Source organism: Eulemur rufifrons, chromosome 2 (assembly GCF_041146395.1).
Source record: "Eulemur rufifrons isolate Redbay chromosome 2, OSU_ERuf_1, whole genome shotgun sequence".
NCBI lineage: Eukaryota > Metazoa > Chordata > Mammalia > Primates > Lemuridae > Eulemur > Eulemur rufifrons.
Window position 1 is genome coordinate 13510178 of NC_090984.1, and position 20921 is coordinate 13531098.

The 20921-nt window shown below is 54.7% G+C and overlaps 1 protein-coding gene across 1 annotated transcript in view; it reads right to left on the reverse strand.

The window, feature by feature from the left end:
* MYO1F (myosin IF) overlaps positions 1–19961 on the reverse strand; it is a 31091-nt gene extending 11130 nt beyond the window's left edge. Inside the window, exons 1-15 of the mRNA XM_069496419.1 lie at positions 19915–19961; positions 9008–9145; positions 8576–8665; positions 8394–8488; positions 7926–8013; positions 7708–7797; positions 4802–4933; positions 4503–4637; positions 4113–4245; positions 3755–3951; positions 2828–2908; positions 2618–2704; positions 1969–2055; positions 1318–1485; positions 270–355 (exon numbers count right to left, since the gene is read on the reverse strand). Of these exons, the coding sequence (XP_069352520.1) occupies positions 270–355; positions 1318–1485; positions 1969–2055; positions 2618–2704; positions 2828–2908; positions 3755–3951; positions 4113–4245; positions 4503–4637; positions 4802–4933; positions 7708–7797; positions 7926–8013; positions 8394–8488; positions 8576–8665; positions 9008–9145; positions 19915–19917 (1610 nt within the window). The 5' untranslated portion in view covers positions 19918–19961. The remainder of the gene's footprint in view (positions 1–269; positions 356–1317; positions 1486–1968; positions 2056–2617; positions 2705–2827; positions 2909–3754; positions 3952–4112; positions 4246–4502; positions 4638–4801; positions 4934–7707; positions 7798–7925; positions 8014–8393; positions 8489–8575; positions 8666–9007; positions 9146–19914) is intronic.
* Positions 19962–20921: the final 960 nt, after the last annotated feature.

The following is a 20921-nucleotide window of genomic DNA, read 5'->3' on the forward strand; positions in this document are numbered from 1 at the left end:
AGTGGTTTTTTGTTTCTTTTTTTAGAGATAGGGTCTCGCTATGTTGTCCAGGCTGGTCTCAAACTCCTGGGCCCAGTTTCTGCCATACTAGAAAGTACAGAACTAGAGCAGTGGTTCTCAAAGTGGGGTTCCTGGGCCAGCAGTCAGCATCCCCTGGGAACTTGTTAGACATTGTCGGGCCCCAGTCCTGACCTATGAATGAGACACTCGAGCACAGGTGATGGCGCTCTGGGGAGAATGTGCTGGTTCCCACACCCGGGACCACTCACTGTTCGCTGCTCTGCATCAGCTCTATGAGGTCGGAGAAGAGAACGTCTCGGTTCCTCTCGCAGAAGCCGCTGACGTCGTAGGAGACCTAAGTGGATGAGTTGGGGGGCGGTGCTTAGAGCCCTAGTGATCGGGGGTCCCATGGGGTTTGGTCCGGGGTCAGAGGATCAGGGGGTACCTACGGCTCTGGTGGTGGGGGTATCTAAGATTTCTCCCAATAGCGGGTAGGGAGCTAGGCTCCCTGGAGGTCTGATGTCCAGGCTGAGGTTGGAAGGGGGTGGCAGCCTGGGTCAGAGGTGAAGGGGACGGTGGGGGTTCTGTGTCCTGGTCAGTTAGGGAGCTGGGGGACTGTGTTAGGGGTGTTCCATTGCTGGCTAGGGATTGCTGTGGGTGGGGGGCTTCGGCCGGGCTTGTGGGCTGGGTCTGCTGCCTAGGGTGGGGGTCTCTGCAGTCCTGGTCAGGGCTTTTGCACCCCCAGCCATTTTAGGGGTGCCCCTGGGAACGTCTGCTGCTCACATTGGCATCATGGAAGCACCAGGCGAGAGTCTATAGTCCTGGCAATTGGGGAGGGGGGTCCGTGGCCAGGGTCAGAGGCCAGTGGGTTCCTGTAGCCTTGGGTAAGGTTCCCAAAGGGGAGCCAGACCGTTTCGAAGGGTGGTGGCTTACAGCGTGGGCTGTGGCGCCTTGGGGATTTGCTCTGCAAATTTGGATTAGAAGGCAGGGGCTGTGTCCTGGTCAGGGGGTTGCAGCTCACATTGAGGGTTGGGGGGATCTGTGGGCATAGGTGAGGGTCCCCTTGGTGGTCCGCTGCCCAAGTCAGGGTAATTGAGGTGGGGGTGGGGGATTCTGTTCTGTCTGTTAGGGGAGCTGCCCTATTCATAGGGGAAGTTGTGGCCTTGCTCAGGGGCCAGCCGGTTTCTGCAGCCCTGGCTGCGGGGGTCCCCAGCAGGCTCGCTCCAGTCTGGGTGCCGGGGGCTGTGACTTGGGAGCCCTGGGGTCCGAGGGGAGGCACCCTGTCGGGGCGCAGGGGGCGGGCGGGGAGAGGCTCACTTTGCCCGCGTAGTGGTGGATGACGAAGCCGCTGCTCCAGCTGTTGAAGTGCTCGTGGGTGCCCACGGCTGCCTGCAACTTCTGCAGCAGCGTCTGGTCGGCGCCACCGCCCGTGGCGTGCATGGTGGCGCACACGTCGTCTAGAACACTCATGACGCCCGGGGGGTTCTGCATGGGGCGCAGGGAGGCAGGCGGGGGCTCAGTGTGGCCCGGTTTGCCCCATCCCGTTGCTCGCCAGCACGGAGGTTGCGAAGCGCTGGGTGTGTGGGGGAGGGGTTTCCAAACACAAGCGCAAAAGGTCATGGTGGGTGGGGGACAGATGTGGAAGCTCACTGGGGTGCAGGCGGGGGTGGGGGACACCCCATAAGGGATCCATGCCCTTTTGCCCCTTCCCAAGACTGAAATCCCTTCAGGATGGGGGGGGTGGGGGACCTGTGACCTTGACCCCTCTGACCCTGAGCAGGGCTGCCCAAGGGGAATGTTTGTTGAGTGACTAAGTGAAAGGTGAGCATGTGGGCGGAATGAATGGATGAAGTGGCTGAGGGGCATTTCAGTAGTGCTCCATCTGCTGGGGAGAGAGGGTCCCTGCAGGTCTCTGAGGCTCAGCTCCGGGACCCAGTGAGACCCCCCCAAAGTTGGCCCAGCCCTCACCAGCTTGTTTTCGATGAGGTCGCAGACGACTTTGTTGTTGAAGTACTGGATGGGGGTCCAGCGGATGCCCTCCTGGACGTACTCCTCCTGGGGAGAGGGATGGCAGGGTGAAGGGCCCTTGTCCCCCCGACCCTCCCCCCTCCCCCACCTCTTCACTTAGGACTGTGTCTGGCAACCGAGCTCATTGCCCTTGAGTGACGTGCCAGGGAATTATGTCCTTAACTTTTTTTTTAAATAAAAATTATTTATTTATTTAAGCAATGGGGGGTTCTCACTCTGTCACCCAGGCCGGAGTGCAGTGGCGCGATCATAGCTCACTGCAGCCGTGAACTCCTGGGAATACAGGAGAGACGCTTGTCTTCTTGTTCACGGGCTGTCTCTCCCCCAACACCCCAAGTGGCGCCTGGCACATGACAGGTGCCCAGTAAATCATTGTCGTATGAATGAACAAAGAGGCTGTTGCCCAGCCTTTGGCAAAGCTTTAGAAGCAGAAGGAAATATCCCCGAGGAGTCTCACTGGGATCCTAGACGGACAGGCAGAGAGAGGTGGGAGTGGGGCAGGTGCTGACGTGTCTCCCAGTTGCTTAGCGACCCCCACAGTCCCTCCCCAGAATTCCCTGTGCCTGGCCGCCTGGCCAGCTCTGCGCACCTGCTCGGCCTTCAGGGTGAGCTCGATAAAGATTTGCTGCAGCTTCTCATTGACAAAGTTGATGCAGAACTGCTCAAAGCCGTTTTTCTGCGGAGGGAAGAAAAGGGTCCTTCCCTTGGTGGGCTGATGCTGGAGGCTCTTGTGGCCACTGGGCTGCCCCGGGAGTTCGGGGGAGGACAGGATGGGGCCAGCCAGGGGCAGGGGCCATACCTGGAAGATCTCAAAGCCGTAGATGTCCAGCACGCCAATGCTGTACTCTTCCTGTGGCTTCTGCATTGCACGGTTGATGGCCTGGGATGTGGGTGGGGACAGGTCAGACCTGCACCCCCCGGACCGCCACCCTCTAGATATGCTCTCAGCCAAGTTCACGGGCGATGGCCCCTCCTCCCAGTCACCCACAGGAGAAACCCAAGTGTTAGCGCATCGGGGTTCCTGACCGGGGAGCCGCTCTGCTGCTGAACTTCTTGGTGCCTCTATTTTCTCCCCTTTATTGATTGATTGATTTTGAGACAGAGTCCCGCTCTGTCACCCAGGCTGGAGTGCAGTGGCATCATCATATCACACTGCAACCTCGGAATCCTGGGCTCAATTTATCCTCCTGTCTCAGCCTCCCAAGTAGCTGGGACTACAGGTGCACGACACCACACCCTGATACTTTTTAAAATTTTTTGTAGAGATGGGGTCTCACTGTGTTGCCCAGCCTGGTCTTGAACTTTTTTTTTTTGAAGATTAAAGCAGTCGGTGCACATAAAACACTTAGAACATGCCTGGCACACACTAAGTGCTGTATACACTTCCTGTTCCCCTCTTCCCTCATTCCATCCCTCACTTTGTCCCCTTGAAAGCCCTGCTGATGGCTCTCAAATGCACCTACCCCTCTCTGTCCCGGTATTGCCTATCCCAGTCCCAGAGCCTGGGCGGCTCCAGCAACCGCCTCTTCCCAGAGCCAGAAGGAGTCTCTAAATCTTCCATCTGATCCATCTGCTGCCTTCCCTGAAAGCCCCTCATGCCCAGGAGTTGGTGAGATTATGATGGTCAATCCTTCTCCTCCACTTGGCTGGGCATACACCAGGTGCTCCATAAATGCTTGTTGCCCCAGAGCATCCACCCAGCACTCCAGCCCCGGGCCCCACTCGCCTCCACAAGGAAGTCGAAGAGGCGGGCGTACAGTCCCTTGGCCAGGGCGTCGCGGGTATAGGCCGCCTGTTCCACGTTGAGGGTGACGTCAATGGACTCGCTGCGCCCACCCCAGCGACTGTCCATCTTGCGGCTGGTCAGCTTCTCCTGCAGCCGCCCACTGTCGATGCCCAGCAGGTAGGCGGGAAAGGCCAGGACTGCCAGGCCAGGACAAAAGAAGGCATCGTGGGGACCTCCTTCCCTCCTCATCTTGCCCAGTGATGCCAGCATTGTCCTTGTGACTTTTTCACCCTCCCGGGGCTGAACTAGGAGGAAGCGGTTCACCCACGTGCAGCCCTCCACCGGCACCCACACTCACGGTCCACACTCTCCACCTGGGCGTAATTCCCGTCTTCGCAGAAGCTGATGTTCCCCAGGTGCAAGATCCCCGCCACCAGCTGCAGGACCAGCTGCTGGACATTGGGCGGAATCCCGATGACCTGCATGGCGCTCTGTGGGCACAGCGGGGACAGAAACTGAGCCTCTGCAGTCCTGGCCCCCACCCTACCTCCGGGTGTTGGGCTTCTGGGGCCACAGCACAGACTCAGAGTGTCAAGACACCTCCCCTGTCTCTCTCTTTCACCCACTTGCCATGTGACTTTGCGCAAGTGCCTGCACCTCTCTGGGCTGTGGTTTCCTGATCTGTAACTGGAGAGGATTCCCCGGGCTGAGGGTCTGGCTGGGGGCTGGAGTGGCGGCGGGTGCTCACCAGAGTCTCACCGAAGTCACTCCTGTCATCGGTGCCGTCCACCTTGTAGGTGTCCGATTGGTTGAGGTAGTAATAGTAGTCTGGTGTCATGAGCCCCAGGTTCTGCCGCTGTTCGTGGGAGGCCCCTTCCAGCAGCTGGAGGGTGTGTGATGCTCACGCATCTGGTGCCAGCCTGGCACAGCCCCTGTGGCCGCCCGGTCCTCCTTGTCGCGGGCTCCCGCACACCGACCTTCCCATCATCTCCCCCCAGGGTCCAGCTGGTCTCCCTCTGCCCCAGCCCCATGGCCCCTTCCCTGCACCTGGTAGTAGATGTGGAAGTTCCTTTCGCTTTCATTCTGCATCACCACGCGGGACTTCTCCAGCAAGAAGTTGGAGATCTTGCCCCCGTCCGGCTCCCCGCCTCGGCTGAACTGGATCTCGAAATACTTGCCCTGAGTCCGAGAGAACCACGTCAGCTCCCCCTTCGCCCCCGCCGGGTCCCATGGGTGCAAGTGGGGGAAGGACTGGGGAGGGTTCTTATATGGCCGGCCCCTCTTCCCCTCTTCCCATGTGACCTTGACTCCGTTTTCCCTCCCCACCTCCCACTTTTTGACGACTTGCCTTTTTTACCGGCTGTTACCCACTAGCTTGTGTTCTGGGCCAGGAATGCCCCCCTTTCCCTCTCTGATGCTCCAAGCCCTTACTCTGGGTACACAGCCCTGTGCCTGGCACACAGAAGCATCACTTTTTTGGAGACAGGGTCTCGCTCTGTCACCCAGGCTGGAGTGCAGTGGTGCCATCGTAGCTCACTGCAGCCTCCAACTCCTGGGTTCAAGTGATCCTCCCACCTCAGCCTCCTGAGTAGCTGGGACTACAGGCACGAGCCACTACGCCTGGCTAATTTTTCTATTTTTTTTTTTTTTTTTGGTAGAGATAGGGTCTCACTATGTTGCCCAGGCTGGTCTCAAATTCCTGGCTTCAACTGATCCTCCCACCTCGGACTCCAAAAGTGCTGGGATTACTGGTGTGAGCCATCATGCCCCGCCAGAAACATCACATTTTATTGGCGAGTTCTGCTGTCCTTCCACCACGACACATAGGCCTCCATGTGTCTATGGGATGCTACTGATCCCAATGATTCTGGGTGTCTCCCACATCCCCTCCCGAGCCCAGAGCAAGGGCTCCACCGGTGCCTTCTCTAGTCTCTGACACCGTGTGGATTTTGCTTTGGCCAGAGGTTGAAGGGCAGGAAAGTTCCCTGTTTCTCCTTTCTGCCACCTCCTTCCAATAACTACACAAATTATATCATCGTGCTACACAATTAGACACCTGTAATATATAACACATGCTCATTCTATTGCACAATAAAATTATATAAAATAAAACATACGTTTTTTTGAGGTTCATCCATGTTTTTGCATATATCAGTAGTTTGAAATAAACACATATTATGTGATCCCGTTTATAGATGAAGTTCTAGAACAGTTGCAACTAATCTATGGTGAAAAAGATCTGGAGAATGGTTGTTTCTGGGGTAAGGTGGGAGCAGAGATTGACTAGGAAGGGACGAAAGGGAACTTTCTGGGGTGATTTTGATGCCCTGTATGTTGACAGGTGTTTGGGTTGCACAGGTAGGTGTATGCATTTGTTCAAACTCAGCGAATGGTCAACTTTGGGTGTAGCCTGCCCTCCATATCTGAGCGCCCATGTCCACAGATTCAACTAATTGCATCTCAACAATATTTTTAAAAAATCCATAAAAATAATACAACAATAAAAATAATACAAATAAAAGTACAGTATAATAACCATTACATAGCATTTACCTTGAATTAGGTATTATAAGTATCTAGAGATGATTTAAAGTATATGGGAGGATATGTGAGGGTTACATGCAAATACTACACTATTTATATAACGAACTGGAGCCTCCTTGGATTTTTGTATCAGAAGGGAGTCAATACCCTACAGATACTGTGTATATTTTGCTATATACAAAGAAATAAAAGAGAGCTGCACATTTATATTGGACAATAATGAATAATCTCCATGCTGAAGTGTTTGAGGGAAAGGCATGGTGTCTGTAGCTTACTTTGCAGTGTGTCAAAAAGTAATGTGCGTGAATGAATAGGTGGGAAGGCATCACAGCGAGTATAGTAAAATGGTAATGACAGAATCTAGGAGGTGGGCACATAGGTGTTCACTGTACTATTTTTTCAACTTCTCTGTGTATTTGAAAATTTTTCTAATAAAATGTTGGGACAAATCCTTAAAATATAATTATATGATAAAATATTACAAAATAAAAATATAACTTAAAACTAATATTTTAGGGAAACAAAAAAGTCTTAGTGTGGCAGGGCGCAGTGGCTCACACCTGTAATCCTAGCACTCTGGGAGGCCGAGGCGGGAGGATTGCTTGAGGTCAGGAGTTTGAGACCAGCCTGAGCAAGAGCAAGACCCCACCTCTACTAAAAAAATAGAAAGAAATTAGCCGGGCATGGTGGCTCATGCCTGTAGTCCCAGCTACTTGGGAGGCTGAGGCAGAAGGATTGCTTGAGCCCAGGAGTTTGAGGCTGCTGTGAGCTAGGCTGAAGCCACGGCACTCTAGCTCAGGCAACAGAGTGAGACTCTGTCTTAGAAAAAGTCTTAGTGTAGGGAATTTGTTAAGCCATTTCCACGTGCAGATTTTGTGCTGAAATTACTGAGGTCTATAGATGGATATTAACGTCATCCCAATTTTATGGATGAGCAGAGGAGCCTCAGGAAGTTACACTGGTATTTTTTTGTTTTTGTTTTTGTCCAGGCCACACAGGTAAACAGTGACACAACTGGACTATAAATCCAGATCTGTTTACCTATTCTGTCTTCCATTGGGCCCACCCAGCACAGAACACGACACAAAGAAGGAATGAATGAGGGAAGAAATTGGATCTGAACTGTAAATGGGAACAGATGTGGCACGACTGGGGGAGTATTTAAAGATGTTACACAGAGGTGTCATGGCCTCCATTGTTCTGCCAATGGGGGACTTTTTTTCAAACGGACCAAAAGCAGGAAGTGAGTCCCCCATCCAGAAGCAAGTATTTCTTGCTGGATTTCCCCAAGGCTCTTGTCCTGGCAATACAGGGGTGTGTGTGAGAGAGGGCGGGGCGGGGGGGTGGAAGAGGGAGGGAAGGAGAGTATGGAGGGAACAGCTGCTCCAAGCAGGACTGCCGAGACTCACAAAGCGGCTGGAATTGTTGTTGCGCACGGTCTTGGCGTTGCCGAAGGCCTCGAGCAGCGGGTTTGACTGGAGGATGATGTCTTTGACGTGCTGGGGGCAGAGGCGGGTCAGGTGGCAGGAGGTCAGGCTGGGGCACGTGTGGGTGGGGATGGGTGGGGCTGAACTACCGTGCACTTGGGTAGAAGATCCAACCCATCTTCCTCGTTCCCTCGCCTCACCTGGACTTTCTCTCCCCCGCCAGACACCTTGGAGATGTAGCCCATGATGTATTTCGCTGCCACCGTCTTCCCAGCTCCACTCTCTCCACTGGGGGCGGATGGAGGAAGGGCCCTTTTTAGTGCCTGACCATTCAGTGCCTGATCATTCAGTCATTCATTGAGCACCTACTGTGTACCAGGCACTATTCCAGATACTGGAGATATAATACTGAACAAGACAAATAAAAATCCCTGCCCTCCTGCCCTCATGGAGCTGAAATTTAGAGGAAATGGATGGATAATAACAGAATGAATAAACAAAATATATCATGAGTCAGATGGTGACAAGGAAAGTAAAATGGGGGGTTGGGCAGAGAGGGACAGCAAGGCTCTGTTCGGATTGGGAGTTCCAGGCACATCTCCCTGCAGGTGACGATGGTGTTTGAGCAGAGGGCCCAGGCAGCGGGGTTCATGTCCTCCCCCCTGTACCTGATGATGACACACTGGTTCTCACAGTCGATGAGCATGTTCCGGTACATGTTGTCCGTGAGGGCATAGATGTGCGGGGGGTTCTCATACTGGGCCTGGCGGGGGAGATCGGGTTTCAGCCCAGGGTTCAGGGGTGCTGTGGGGTACTGGGGCTGTGTTCCCCATCTGGCCCCTGGCCTCACCGCGCCCTGGTAGAGGTCGATCTCGCGGTCAGTGAAGTAGGGCATTTGCTTGAAGGGGTTTACAGAGATGAGCACGGAGCCGATGTACGTCTGGGAGGTGGTTAAGGTGTCCTGGTTGGATGTCACTCCCTTGGACTTTTGTCCCCTCATCCTGCTCCCCTGGGGCTTCCTAGAGCCCCATGGCTTGGAAGAAGAGATGGGGTTACTCAGATGCACCTCAAGTCTCCCATGGTTGGGTCTGGACGGAGGGGAATGGGATTTGCAGCGTACAGCTGGGCTACCCCAGGGCAGAGCGATCGGTGGCAGCCACAGTGGCCCCCAACCAGAGCCCTGTTGTCCCTCCATCTGTCCCCCACCCCACCAGCCGGTGCCCTCACTGCCCATCCCTCCCTCTGTTCATTCAACAGCCTCTCTGTCCACGGCCCAGGATACAAAGATGTAGTCGTCCATGAAGCGCTTGCGCAGGTTGGCTGAGATGGCGTCCTCGGTGATCTGGGGCAGCAGCACCATGTCGTCTACGCCACTCTGCTTCACGTTGTGGCTCTGCCAGTGGAAGCGCTCCTTGCTGCCCTGGGGGTGGGGATGGCGGGGTGGGGGTGAGTCCCCGCAGGGAGGCATGATGGCGCCTGGCTCTCCTCCTCCACAACCTCTGTTCCTCCTTCCCCGTTTCAGGGACACTAAGAGGTGGGCAAGGTCCAGGGCACGCTCCCTGCCCCAGACAGAAGGACGGCTCAGATCTGTCCCTCAGCACTCTCTTTTGGTCCCTCTGTCCATCCCTCCACTTATTACACCCACTGCCCCACCAGGAAGGATGCCAGGCTTGGTGGGGCACAGGGTGCTCTTGGTCGGTGGCTCCAACAGCTGTGGCAGGGGACGAGGGAGACAGGAAGGCTTGTCTGGGAGTCGGCCCACTCTGCGTCTCACTTCCCCAGCTCCCTTCTCCCTCCCCAGGCCTGGGCTGAGTCCCTGACCTCTCGGTGGCATCTGACCTGCTGTGAGATGGCCTCCTTCCTCCCACTCCTTCTCCTCCTCCTCTCCTGTGGTCCTGCCACCCAGCCTGTCACTCCGAGCTCCTCCAGGCCATCATATGACTGTGGCCTCTGCCCTCTTTGCCTGCCGGTGACCCTGCTCCTCAGCTCCACCCTCCACTCCTGGCCCAGTGTCCCTGCCGCCTCTGCCAAGGTCTTCCCTGTCTGCGGGTGCCTTTGCCTTGTCCCTCAGAAACTCCAGCACTTTCCCAGGCTCTCACTTTCTTCCCTCCGTTTTTCATCACGACACCCACTTTAGGCCTGGTGGAGGAGACTCAGGCATGGGCCTTTCCAAAAAAAAACCCTTCTCCAGGAAGCCTGCCTGGGATGCTCTCTCCTTTTAGACTGATTGAATTCATTTAGTGCCTTAAACACCCTGACTCTCTCAGGCTCACGCTGTCCCCATTCAGTACACTGCTGCAAGAGAGGAGCACAGCAAACAGGGGGAAGGATGGCTGAAAGGACGGCCTTGCTAATAAATCATCTAACAGAAAAAAATAAACTATGTAACAGTAAGAGAGAGGAACAGACTCACAGCACCTAACTGCCCCTTTGAAGGGAAATATCTCAACACAACTGTCCCTTTGTTTGGTCAAGCACCTGTGGCTTAAATTGTTTTATTTAAGAGTTCCTTTTAAACAGCCTTGAAGAGCCCTGAGCAGACAGGAGGGGTGCAAGCTCTCTGCCTCCTGCCAGAACCACATTTCAAGGACCTTGATAAACCAGCCTCACGGAGAAAAGAAAAAAAAAAAAAAAGGAAAGAAAAAGGAAAAAACCAGACACAGCTGCTTCAGTTCTCTTCTGCTGCCAGCTCAGAACATTGACTGTTTCTTTACCCTTTTTCCCTATAAAAACTCTGAGCCTCTCCTGCTTGGAGCCCAGTACATCCCCTTCCCCCTTCTTCCTTTCGTGTGCCGTGCCCACCTCTCTCTCTCTCTCTCTCTCTCTCTTTTGGGACAGACTCTCCTTCTGTCATCTAGGCTAGAGTGGTGTGGCATCATCATAGCTCACTGTAGCCTCAAACTCCTGGGCTCAAGCGATCCTCCTGCCTCAGCCTCCTGCATAGCTGGGACTACAGGCATGAGCCACCATGCCCGGCTAATTTCTTCTATTTTTGGTAAAGACAGAGTCTCGATCTTGCTCAGGCTGGTCTCAAACTCCTGACCTCAAGTGATCCTCCCACTTCGGCCTCCCAGAGTGCTAGGATTACAGGCGTGAGCCACTGCACCTGGTCTCTCTCTCGTAAAATAAACTTTTTACTTCTTTCTATTCCAAGCTTTGTGTTGGGAATTCTTTCTCAAACCCACGGATGAACTCACACCCTAACCAAGGCGACTCGGAGCACCTGCATCTGATGAACTCCTGCTCAGATAAGATGTCGTCCTTCAGGAAGCCCCACTACCCCCAGAACAGGAGCTCATGGAGGCAGGGAACAGGGGAGTCTTTTCTCAGCCCTAGCAGGGAGGATCTGTTGAATGAACAAGGGAACAAGGCAAAGAAAGAAACCCAGCTTCAGAGGAAAACCCCTAGAGCAAAGGATGCTGGGGATTGAAATCAGTTCTTTAGAGAGGACTTGTGTTTGCCAGTGGATTCCAGAAAAAGGAGGTGGGTGTCCTGGGCAGAGAGGACACAGGCTGGGAACAAGCAGGAGAGTGAGTGTGGGCAACTGTAGGGCACAGATGGAGCCAGTCTCTCCTGTGGGGCACTGGGGAGCCATGCAACATTCTTGAGCAGGGGAGGTGCACGGTCAGATTCTGGACATGCCGACGGCCAGAAGCAGGATTTGTTGAGGAATGCCTATGCACACGAAATGAGCCCAGCCTTTGGTGCGGGGGTAGATCTGGGTTCTAATCCTTGCTGGCTGACTTGACGCTGTGGTTTAGCCTTAATGGCGTCATCTACAAAATGGGAGGAGCAGCCTCCCCCCTTCCCAGGGTTGTTGTGAGGATGAACCACTCTGGGGAATAAAGTTGGGGTGCAGGGCTTGGGCCCCTTCCCTGCCTGAGGAGTTGACAGGCTGAGGAGCATCTGACAGAATTAACATTCGCCAAGCACCTAGTCATGCCTGACTGTCACAGGTCATCTCAGTGTGATGCAAATGAGGAGGGAAAGTGAGGCTCAGGAGCTCTCGTGGCTTGACTAAGGACACCCGACTAAAGACACAGCGATACCGTTCCCAAATACCTGGGATTTGGACCCAGATCCGCCCGGCAGCAAAGAACAGGATCTTGCATTTTCACCCACCAGAGGCTGTGCTGTGCTGAGAAGGGTTTTGATAATGCAGGGACCAAGGCTCTTGGCCCTCTAAAGGTTCTCTGAAAAATCACTGACACGAGCCAGATTGATTAATAGGAAACAAAATGGCATACAAATTTATTTCATGCGTCTACACGGGAGCCTTTAGAAGGAAGACCCAAGGCAACAGGGGAGGCTGTCCATTTTTATGGGTAGGTTCAACAAAGTAGGGACAGTGTGTAGAAAGATGATTGGATGGAAAGAGTATGATGTAATGCCAACAGGCTGCATGGCGGATCCCAGCAAGGCCTGTGTGCCTGCATTCTTCCAGGCCTCTCTGAGCATGTGTCCCTTCCTTCTGGGTGTGCGGCGGGGCCCTCTCTGGTATGGGGGTCTACAAGCCAACAAAGTAGGTCAGATAATTTCTTTTTTTTTTTCCTTTTCTTTTTTTTTTGAGGCTAGAATGCAGTGGCGTCATCATAGCTCACTGCAACCTCCAACTCCTGGGCTCAGGTGATCCTCCTGCCTCAGCCTCCTGAGTACCTGAGAATATAGATGTGTACCACCAACCCTGGCTAATTTTTAAATTTTTTGTAGTGATGGGGTCTCACTATGTTGCCCAGGCTGGTCTCCTGCCTGCCAAAGTGCTGGGATTGCAGGCGCGAGCCACTCACCCAGCTGAAAACCTATTTATTCTTCACACAGTTGATACCCACTGCATTTTACAGGACTGTGAGTACCACATAGGAAGGGAGATTTTAGTCTTGTTCAGATTTCACTGAGAGGTCAGTATTTTGGAAGCTCTCATCGCTGAAGGCCAGGGTGCTGGTGGCTTTGGGGGTGGCTTTTGTGGGGTAGTGGCTGCTGCGCTTATTGAGACACACCTGTGTACAGGTGGGAGCACGCGGAGGCTCCCCTGGGCCTTCTTGGTCCCCTGGCCTCGGCACTTTTTCCTATCTGCACACACGTTTTATTTTAAGGTCCAGATTACAGGGGATCCATCGATCAGTGTGTTCCATTGTCTGAGGATTTCATGTCAGGATTTAAGTTCTTTTTATTTATTTTTTATTTTTATTTATTTATTTTTTGAGACAGGCTCTTGCTCTGTTGCCCAGGCTGGAGTGCAGTGGCCTCATCATAGCTCACTGCAGCCTTGAACTCTGGGGCTCAAGCGATACTGCCTCGGCCTCCCGAGTAGCTGAGACTACAGTTGTGTGCCACCATGCCTGGCTGATTTAAAAAAATTTTTTTTTTTTTGGCCGGGTTCAGTGGCTCACACCTATAATCCTAGCAATTGGGAGGCCGAGCTCAGGAGTTCGAGACCAGCCTGAGCAAGAGCGAGACCCCGTCTCTACTAAAAAAACAGAAAGAAATTAGCTGGACAACTAAAAATATATAGAAAAAATTAGCTGGGAATGCCTGTAGTCCCAGCTACTCGGGAGGCTGAGGCAGAAGGATCGCTTGAGCCCAGGAGTTTGAGGTTGCTGTGAGCTAGGCTGACGCCACGGCACTCTAGCCCGGGCAACAGAGTGAGACTCTGTCTCAAAAAAAAAAAAAAAAAAATTTTTGTCTCAAACTCCTGGCCTCAAGTGATCCTCCCACCTTGGCCTTCCAGAGTGCTGGGATTACAGGCATGAACCATTGCAGCCTGGTTCACGTAGGGACTTAGAGGGGCCTGACAATGTGTTTGTCACTAGCAGGGGTTGCTGGGTGGGACGCATTAGGAGCTGCACATGCACTGAGAAGGGGGCAGGGAACAAAGCCATGGGGAGCAGCTTGGGCACAGGGGCTGAGGATGTCGCCCACCGCAGGCAGGCCAAGTGGGAGCCTCCAGGGAGGTCGGGGACAACCATCCAGTGCAACCCAGAGAGCGTCCAAGCTCCTGCAGGCTCAGAGGCACCCGGAGGGGGGGGGTGTGTTGGTGGCCCCAGGGTCTGAATTTGGACTGGGCAGTGAGGAGGTGTAGATGGGGAGAGAGGATGGCTTTCAGACTATCTGGCTGAGAAGGGGAGGAGGGGAAGAGGCCGGGGGTGGGGGGTGGGCAGGGGGACAGGTGGGGTCAGGTCTGTGTTTCCTGTTTTCAGAGGGGGAGGCCAGAGTGTGTTGGTGAAGAGAGACGGGGAAGCTTGGGGGTGAAATGGTGTCATTCAAGGGCCCAGTGGGGCAGGTGGTGGGGGGGTCCTGCTTCTTCCCTGAGCGGGTATCTGGGGAGAGGGCACGGACAGGCTCAGCCCCGTAAGCGGGCGGGGAGGACAGGAAGTGGGTTCTCTCTCTGAAGAGCAGGAGGGTGGAGATTGGATGGTAACAGTGGTAAACAACAACAAGATGGCACAACAAAAGTCAGCACCCTGCTAGCACTTACTCTGGGCAGACACTCTCATCTCTGGCCTTTTTTTTTTTCCCTGCAACCTCAAACTCTTGGACTCCAGCGATCCTCCTGCCTCAGCCTCCCGAGTAGCTGGGATGATAGGTACGCACCACCACGCCGGGCTAATTTTTCTATTTTTTGTAGAGACAGGGTCTTGCTCTTGCTCAGGCTGGTCTCAAACTCATGCGCTCAAGCGATCCTCCCGCTTCGGCCTCCCAAAGTGTTGGTGGTCTAAGCTTTTGAGGTGAATAACTTCATTTCATCCCTTCAACGCAAATGCTGAGGTCAGTCCTATGGGTGGGTCCGTTTTAAAGAAGAGCAAACCAGAGCACAGAGAGGTTAGGTGTCCTCCTCAAGGTCACACAGCAGGAACATGAGGGTGCAGGCAGAGAGGACCTTCAGGGGAGGACACACGAGGCTGTCCTTCCCCAGCCCAATTGTCACTACTAGGTCCCTCGAGCTGAGCTGAGAACCGAGGCCACTTCCCCTTGCTGGGGTCAGAGGCCCTGAGGCCAGCTGCGTCCGTGTGGGCCCACTGGCCCGCCTGGCTCCCCGGGGCCTGAGAACTTGGTTCCTCTTCCAGTCCTTCCCCTTTTCCCTCATCCGGCTGTGTGGCTCTCTGCTTTTGTGGCATCTACCATTTTCTCCCTTCTATCCTGTCCCAGGCCCCCAGGCTGCCCAGCTACTCCAAGCTCCGGCCAATCATAAAAATCACAGGGTGGCTGGGTGCAGTGGCTCACGCCTGTAATCCCAGGACTTTGGGAGGCCGAGGCAGGAGGATCGCTTGAGCCCAGGAGTTGGAGGCTGCAGGGAGCTATGATGACACCACTGCACTCCAGCCTGGGCGACAGAGAGAGACCCTGTCTCAAAAAACAAAAAGGAAAGAAAGAAAAAATTACAGGTTGTTTGCATCAAAAGGAGAGAGAGGCAGTTTTGTGCAAGTTAGCACACTATGGGAGAAGACAGTCAAGAATTTTGGCGTGTAATGGATTGGGTTCCAGGCCTGACTTGATAGTTGACTGACTATGTGACTCCGGGGAGGCCACCTCACTTCTGCTAGCCCCAGTTTCCCCATCTGTCAAATGGTTTCTGTAATGATCTCCTCCATGGGAGTCACCAAGAAGCCAGGAAATGGCAGCCAATGACCCCCAAAACATTTAAGTGATCGGTGTTTGACAGAGGGCTTGGATATAGGAGCTGGTTGGTACATATTCGTTGAATAAATGAATGAACGAATGAAGTACCCTTAGGATGAGGCTGCCCCGTGCCCTGTCTCATAGGTATCTCTCTCCCTGTGGCCCTCAAGTCTCCATGGGTCAAGCTGAAAATGTTTGTTCCGAAGTCCCTTCCTTGGGGGTGGGGGTGGGGGTGCAACGAAGAGGTTGTGGTCACAGTAGACCACAAGCCAAGTATGACTCAACCTGCTGGGGCTCTTGTGAAAGGCTGTCAGGGGCTTGAGGTGGCTGGGGTGGGAAGGAGGGGTAGCTTCTTCCTTCAGCTCTTCAGAGAGGTCTCCTTAGCCCAGGGCAGAAAGGGACAGTTTTCCTGGTGCTAAAGGGGGGAGGGGCTGTTTGCGGTCAAGGTGATGGCTTCTGTGGGGCTGGGGCACTCAAGCCCTGCAGTGAACACGCTTCCCGAGCCCCTACTGTGTGCATGGAGCTAGGTGGAGACCAGGCTTAGGTGGACCGGGCCTGGACCCTGTCTTTGGGGGGTTCAGTGTCTCACAAGTGGTGTCTCGAGTTGCCCAAGGGAGTAGTGAGGAGAGGTGGGGGGCTTCCTGTAGGAGGCAGGTCTTCCAACATGAACTTCCCAGGCAGAATTGGTGGTGACAGCAGGAACCATCAGCCGAGAGGTCCAAGGCTGGAGGAACGGACCAACCCGGGTTGTGTAGGGGGGTCAGCTCCTAACCCCAGGGGTCTCTTATCTCGTAGGAGGTCAAGGTGGCTGATAACGGGGTGACCTTGGGACCTTCATGGCGTTGAAATCCTCTTCCACTTTGGGTTGTGCAGCCCTTACCTAACCTCTCTGCCTCAGTTTCCTCATTTGGAGAATGGGGACACGGAGGGTCGCAGACCTCACGGGGCTGCTGTGAGGATGCAATGAGACGAAGGTTTTCAAGCGTCAACTCGAGCCGGCCAGTCGCACTGGCCCGGGCCCCAGGGGCCAGGAGGAAGGGCCGGACGAGGCAGCTTTTGCAATTCGCCTCAACTGCTCCTCGCGGTGATGCACAAGTGCCTCAGACTGGGGAGAGCAACGAAATAGCCACTTCCTTCCTCGCCGGGGTCCGGCGAGCTGTGGTTGTCGGCAGAAGATGTGAACCTGCAGCAGCTGCGGCTGGAAGCAGCTCCCAGCTCCGAGGCCCTGCCGCGGCTCCCCCCGGGGTGTGCCCCTGAAGCTCAGCGGGGCTCTCAGGCCACACCCTGCATCTCTGCACTGTGCAAACAATATTTTCACCCCCAAGGACTCCCAGGGTCTCCTCCTCTTTTGGGGGAGCGGTGGGGCTCAGTTTCTTTTTTGACTTGGCTGGAGGTCATTATCCAACATGGCTGTGCTTTCTTTCTAGAGCTCTTTGTTTAGCCGCTGGAGACTCCCAAGGGTCAGTCACCACCTCTTCAAACATCCCCACGCAGAGGTTGGAGCTGGGGAACCCCAGCTTCACTCCGTCTGCTTCTCCGGGAAGGGCCTCTGGGATGAGGTCCCCCGAATCCCCAAGGCAGAAACCTGCCTGTCCCGACTCATGGCTGTCCTTAGCCTTTGCATTGATGAACTGCAGGTTTTCCTGAGTCTTCCTCCTAAGTCCCTCGTCTGTCCCTCCTCACGGCCACCGCCTCTGGACCAAGCAGCCACGTCACTGTTCTCCCTGCTTTGTGACTGTACCTTCAAAACAATCACCATCGCCCGGGCGCGGTGGCTCACTCCTGCAATCCCAGCACTCTGGGAGGCCGAGGCGGGAGGATCATTTGAGGTAAGGAGTTCAAGACCAGCCTGAACAAGAGCCAGACCCCGTCTCTACTAAAAATAGAAAAAATTAGCCGGACATGGTGGCGCACGCCTGTAGTCTCAGCTACTTGGAAGGCCGAGGCAGGAGGATCGATTGAGCCCAGGAGTTTGAGGTTGCTGTGAGCTAGGCTGACACCACTGCACTCTAGCCCGGGCAACAGAGGGGAGACTCTGTCTCAAGAAAAACCAAACCAAACCAAACCAAAACAAAAAAACAACCACCATCACCCTGTTGTTACCACCATCACAAACAACCAAGGGCAACTATGTGCCCCTTTCACCCTCTCCAGCCCCCCACAAAGCCAAACAGAAACTGGTAATAACCTGAGTGCCAGCACCCCTAGCCAAGACTGAACAGAGACCATAACCAATCCCACCGTCACCCTCCCCTACGACCACCATCACCACCACCACCAACCCATAACCACCAACCACCATCAACAAAACTAGGTCACGCCTATAATCCCAGCACCCTGGGAGGCCAAGGCTGGAGGATGGCTTAAGGCCAGGAGTTTGAAACCAACCTGGGCAACATAACAAGACCCCGTATCTACAAAAAATAGAGAAATTAGCCGAGTGTGGTGGCACATGCCTGTGGTCCCAGCTACTGTACTGGGGAGGCTGAGGCAGGAGGATCGCTTTAGCCCAGGAGTTTGAGGTTACAGTGAGCTATGATCCTGGCACTGCACTCCAGCCTGGGTGATAGAGCAAGACCTTGTCTCAAAAAACAAAAAACAAAAAACCCCCAAGACCCCAAAACTAGCCATCAACAACTACACACAACTGACTACCACTAGCAACCCCGTGAAGCCATAGCCTGTTCAAAAACCCAACACTGAATCACTACCACCATCACTGGGTGGTGATTAATTAATTGGTGGTTAATTAATCGGTGATTAATTAATTTATTAATTGTTACCAACAATTAACTACCAACAGCAAATGAACACTACTACCAGCACCATCCAACTGCAAGTAACAGCACCCGCTGACTGCCATCATTCCGCCCGTCGGCCGCCAAGCATCCCCAATGTTTCCAGTTGAAAACAACCTACCACCAATGACCAGTGTCAAGTACTGGCTGTCACCAAAGACATCCGCCACTATCACCAACGCCCAGCAACCAACAGCAACGACCACCATCATAACCAATGCCACCGACAGCCCAACACACAACCACCCACAGCAACCTCTGCGCAATAACCAAGAATGTCACCTCCACCCATCCCCGTCACTAAAGGCAGCAGTGCATGCGCGTCCTTGGTAAGGGCAGCTGTCACATATCGGGTGCATGTTACTTGCTCTGTAAAGGACATTACAAACGTCATTTCTTTGAATCCTTCAACAATCTTCCTGGCATCCGCCACGCCCCTCCAGGAAGGTTCCAGCACCTCCAGACAGAAGTCCCGGCCTCACAGATGGGCTTCACTTTTTACCTCTCCCACCGGCCTCTTCAATGCATTTATTCCCTCCCAGAGCGGATCTGCCTAGTAGACTGTTGACTAAGCATTTACACGGCTTCCTTAGGGAGGGGTTGCTTTTCTTTAAAGTAGCAAATCTCTTCCTGTGTTCTTTTGATCCAAATCTGCCCATTTGAACGCCTGAGCCTCCCTGGCTTGGCTTGGGAGTGTTCCCACCCCACGCTCAGAGCTGCAGCCGGCTTGGCTGTGAATCACCCAGAGGAGTCTTTGGCCAAGGATATGCTATTTATCACTGGCTTGCTGCAAGCCGGAGACGTTATCTCTCGGACTGACAGGACCTCTACCTCTTGCCCCACCTCCCTGCCTCTGCCCCGGTTAGCTGTCTCCTGCAACTGCCAAGAACCCTGCAGTTGTCCCGGTCCCAGGCACACGCCCTCGTCCTCCTTGACAGAATGACGAGAAATGAAAGCTGAAGTGGCCTGTGGATGCACGAAGCTGTGGGGTGAAGTTTAGAGACAGCCCGGCTGCCTCTCTCTGTGCGCGCTCTGCTGCTGCAGGGTCTACGCGCAGGATCACGACCATCTCCCCGACCTTGTCACCAACAGACCCCAACCTCGACAGGCATCGACGTCTCTGGCTTCGGTATTTTCCACTGCCATCCCCGCATGGATGACAACCAGGGATGGCACTCAGCGTCACCATCTCCCACCTCTGGGATTGCTACAGTCAAAGCCCCATCCCCCACACAGGCAGGCTGTCACTGCACCCCTACTGCCTGTTAGACACAGTCTCCTCTCTCAGTGTGGCCTCGGAGAGGCCGAACTCCCAGACCCTCTGAATGTTCCAACCCGAAGCCCCCCGAAGAACAACTTCTATATCTAGAGTGACTTCCAAATATGCTGTCTGTCACAACTGAGGCCAAGAGAGGGGAAGTGACTTGCCCAAGGCCACACAGGGAGATGAGTCCCTCATCTGCCCTGAGCCCCAGCCAAGGGGTATGTCCCCATCTCTGCAGATTCTGTGACTCTGCCAGGGCCACTTGTGTCTTCTAGTCACTGCTCCATCTTTGGTCACCATTACCACCCTGGCATCCTTTCTGCCATCACAATGGGAGCTCGGTCCCTGGTAAGGATGCAGGGGGTAGGTGAGCTGCCCCGAGGGAGCCCCCAGGTGGTCCTCCATGACCTTCTCCCTTGCCCTACTTTCCGATGGCAGCTTTCGGGACGCCTCCCCCTGGCTGCTGCACCGCAGCCTTGCGCTTCCAGAACCCACCCTTGAAGGACTTACCATGCTGAGAGTTGGTGTCTGAGCTCCTGGGGTGGGGGGTGCACCCGAACGGGTCGTGACAGGGGTGCAGCTTCAGGGGGCTCTCGGGGGCGGCTCGGGCATGGCCGTACTCCTGTTCCTTAACCCGACTCCTGGCTTTAGTTCCTCTTACAACAGCCCCTCTCTCACTTCCTTTGGCGGGAGGGGCCGCGCCCCGTGGGGGAGGGAAGCCGGCCTTGGGGGCAGGGAGGGGCGGGGAGAGAGCTCTGGCAGGGCTCGGGGAGCTGGCTTTTGGGGGTGCTAAGCCTGAGGGGAGAGGTCAAAGATGGACGGTAGCCACTCCCGGACCCCAGAAGGCCCCTTCCCCATCTCCCTGGGGACAAGGACCACGGTGAAGGGCATTTGGGTCAGCTGCAGGGCTGACCACCTCTTTTCAGGGCAATCCCAGGACGCTTTGGGGCCGTCCGGTTTCCAAAACCAGGGCAGGGAAACACCACTTCAGACGTGTCTCCCGCAGGCGGCCCCGGCAGACTCCCTCTCTTCCGTCTGCCTCTCTGCTGGTCCTGGCTCCAGAGCGACCCGAGATCCAGCACGACCATGTGCGCTTGTGTCGGGGAGTGGAGGGTACCAGCAGCCAGGTGCACCTTTCAGGTCCCCAGCTTTGGATGTCAGATGTGCATTTAACAACCCGAAGCTCTCCTGCCTCCTGTCTGACTCGGCCACCCCCTTCTCTCTTTGTAAAACGGGAACGCCAGTCCCCCCAGCAATGCCCATTCCGTGTCCTGATCTTTGGGAGAGCAGCAGACCATGTAGAAGTCCCTACTTGATACTGGAGGAAATGACATTTCCAAGAGGTTTTCACCTGCCCACGCCACCCAGCGAGGGGGTGGCTGAGACAGAACCCGACCCTGGCAGAGCCGGGCGGGCATGTGTGTTCAGATGTATCTGTGGCCCAGGTCTTAGGACCGGGCCGTGCGCGCACACCTTCCTCCCAGAGGTCGCCTAGACACCGCGTCTGGCAGTGGCCA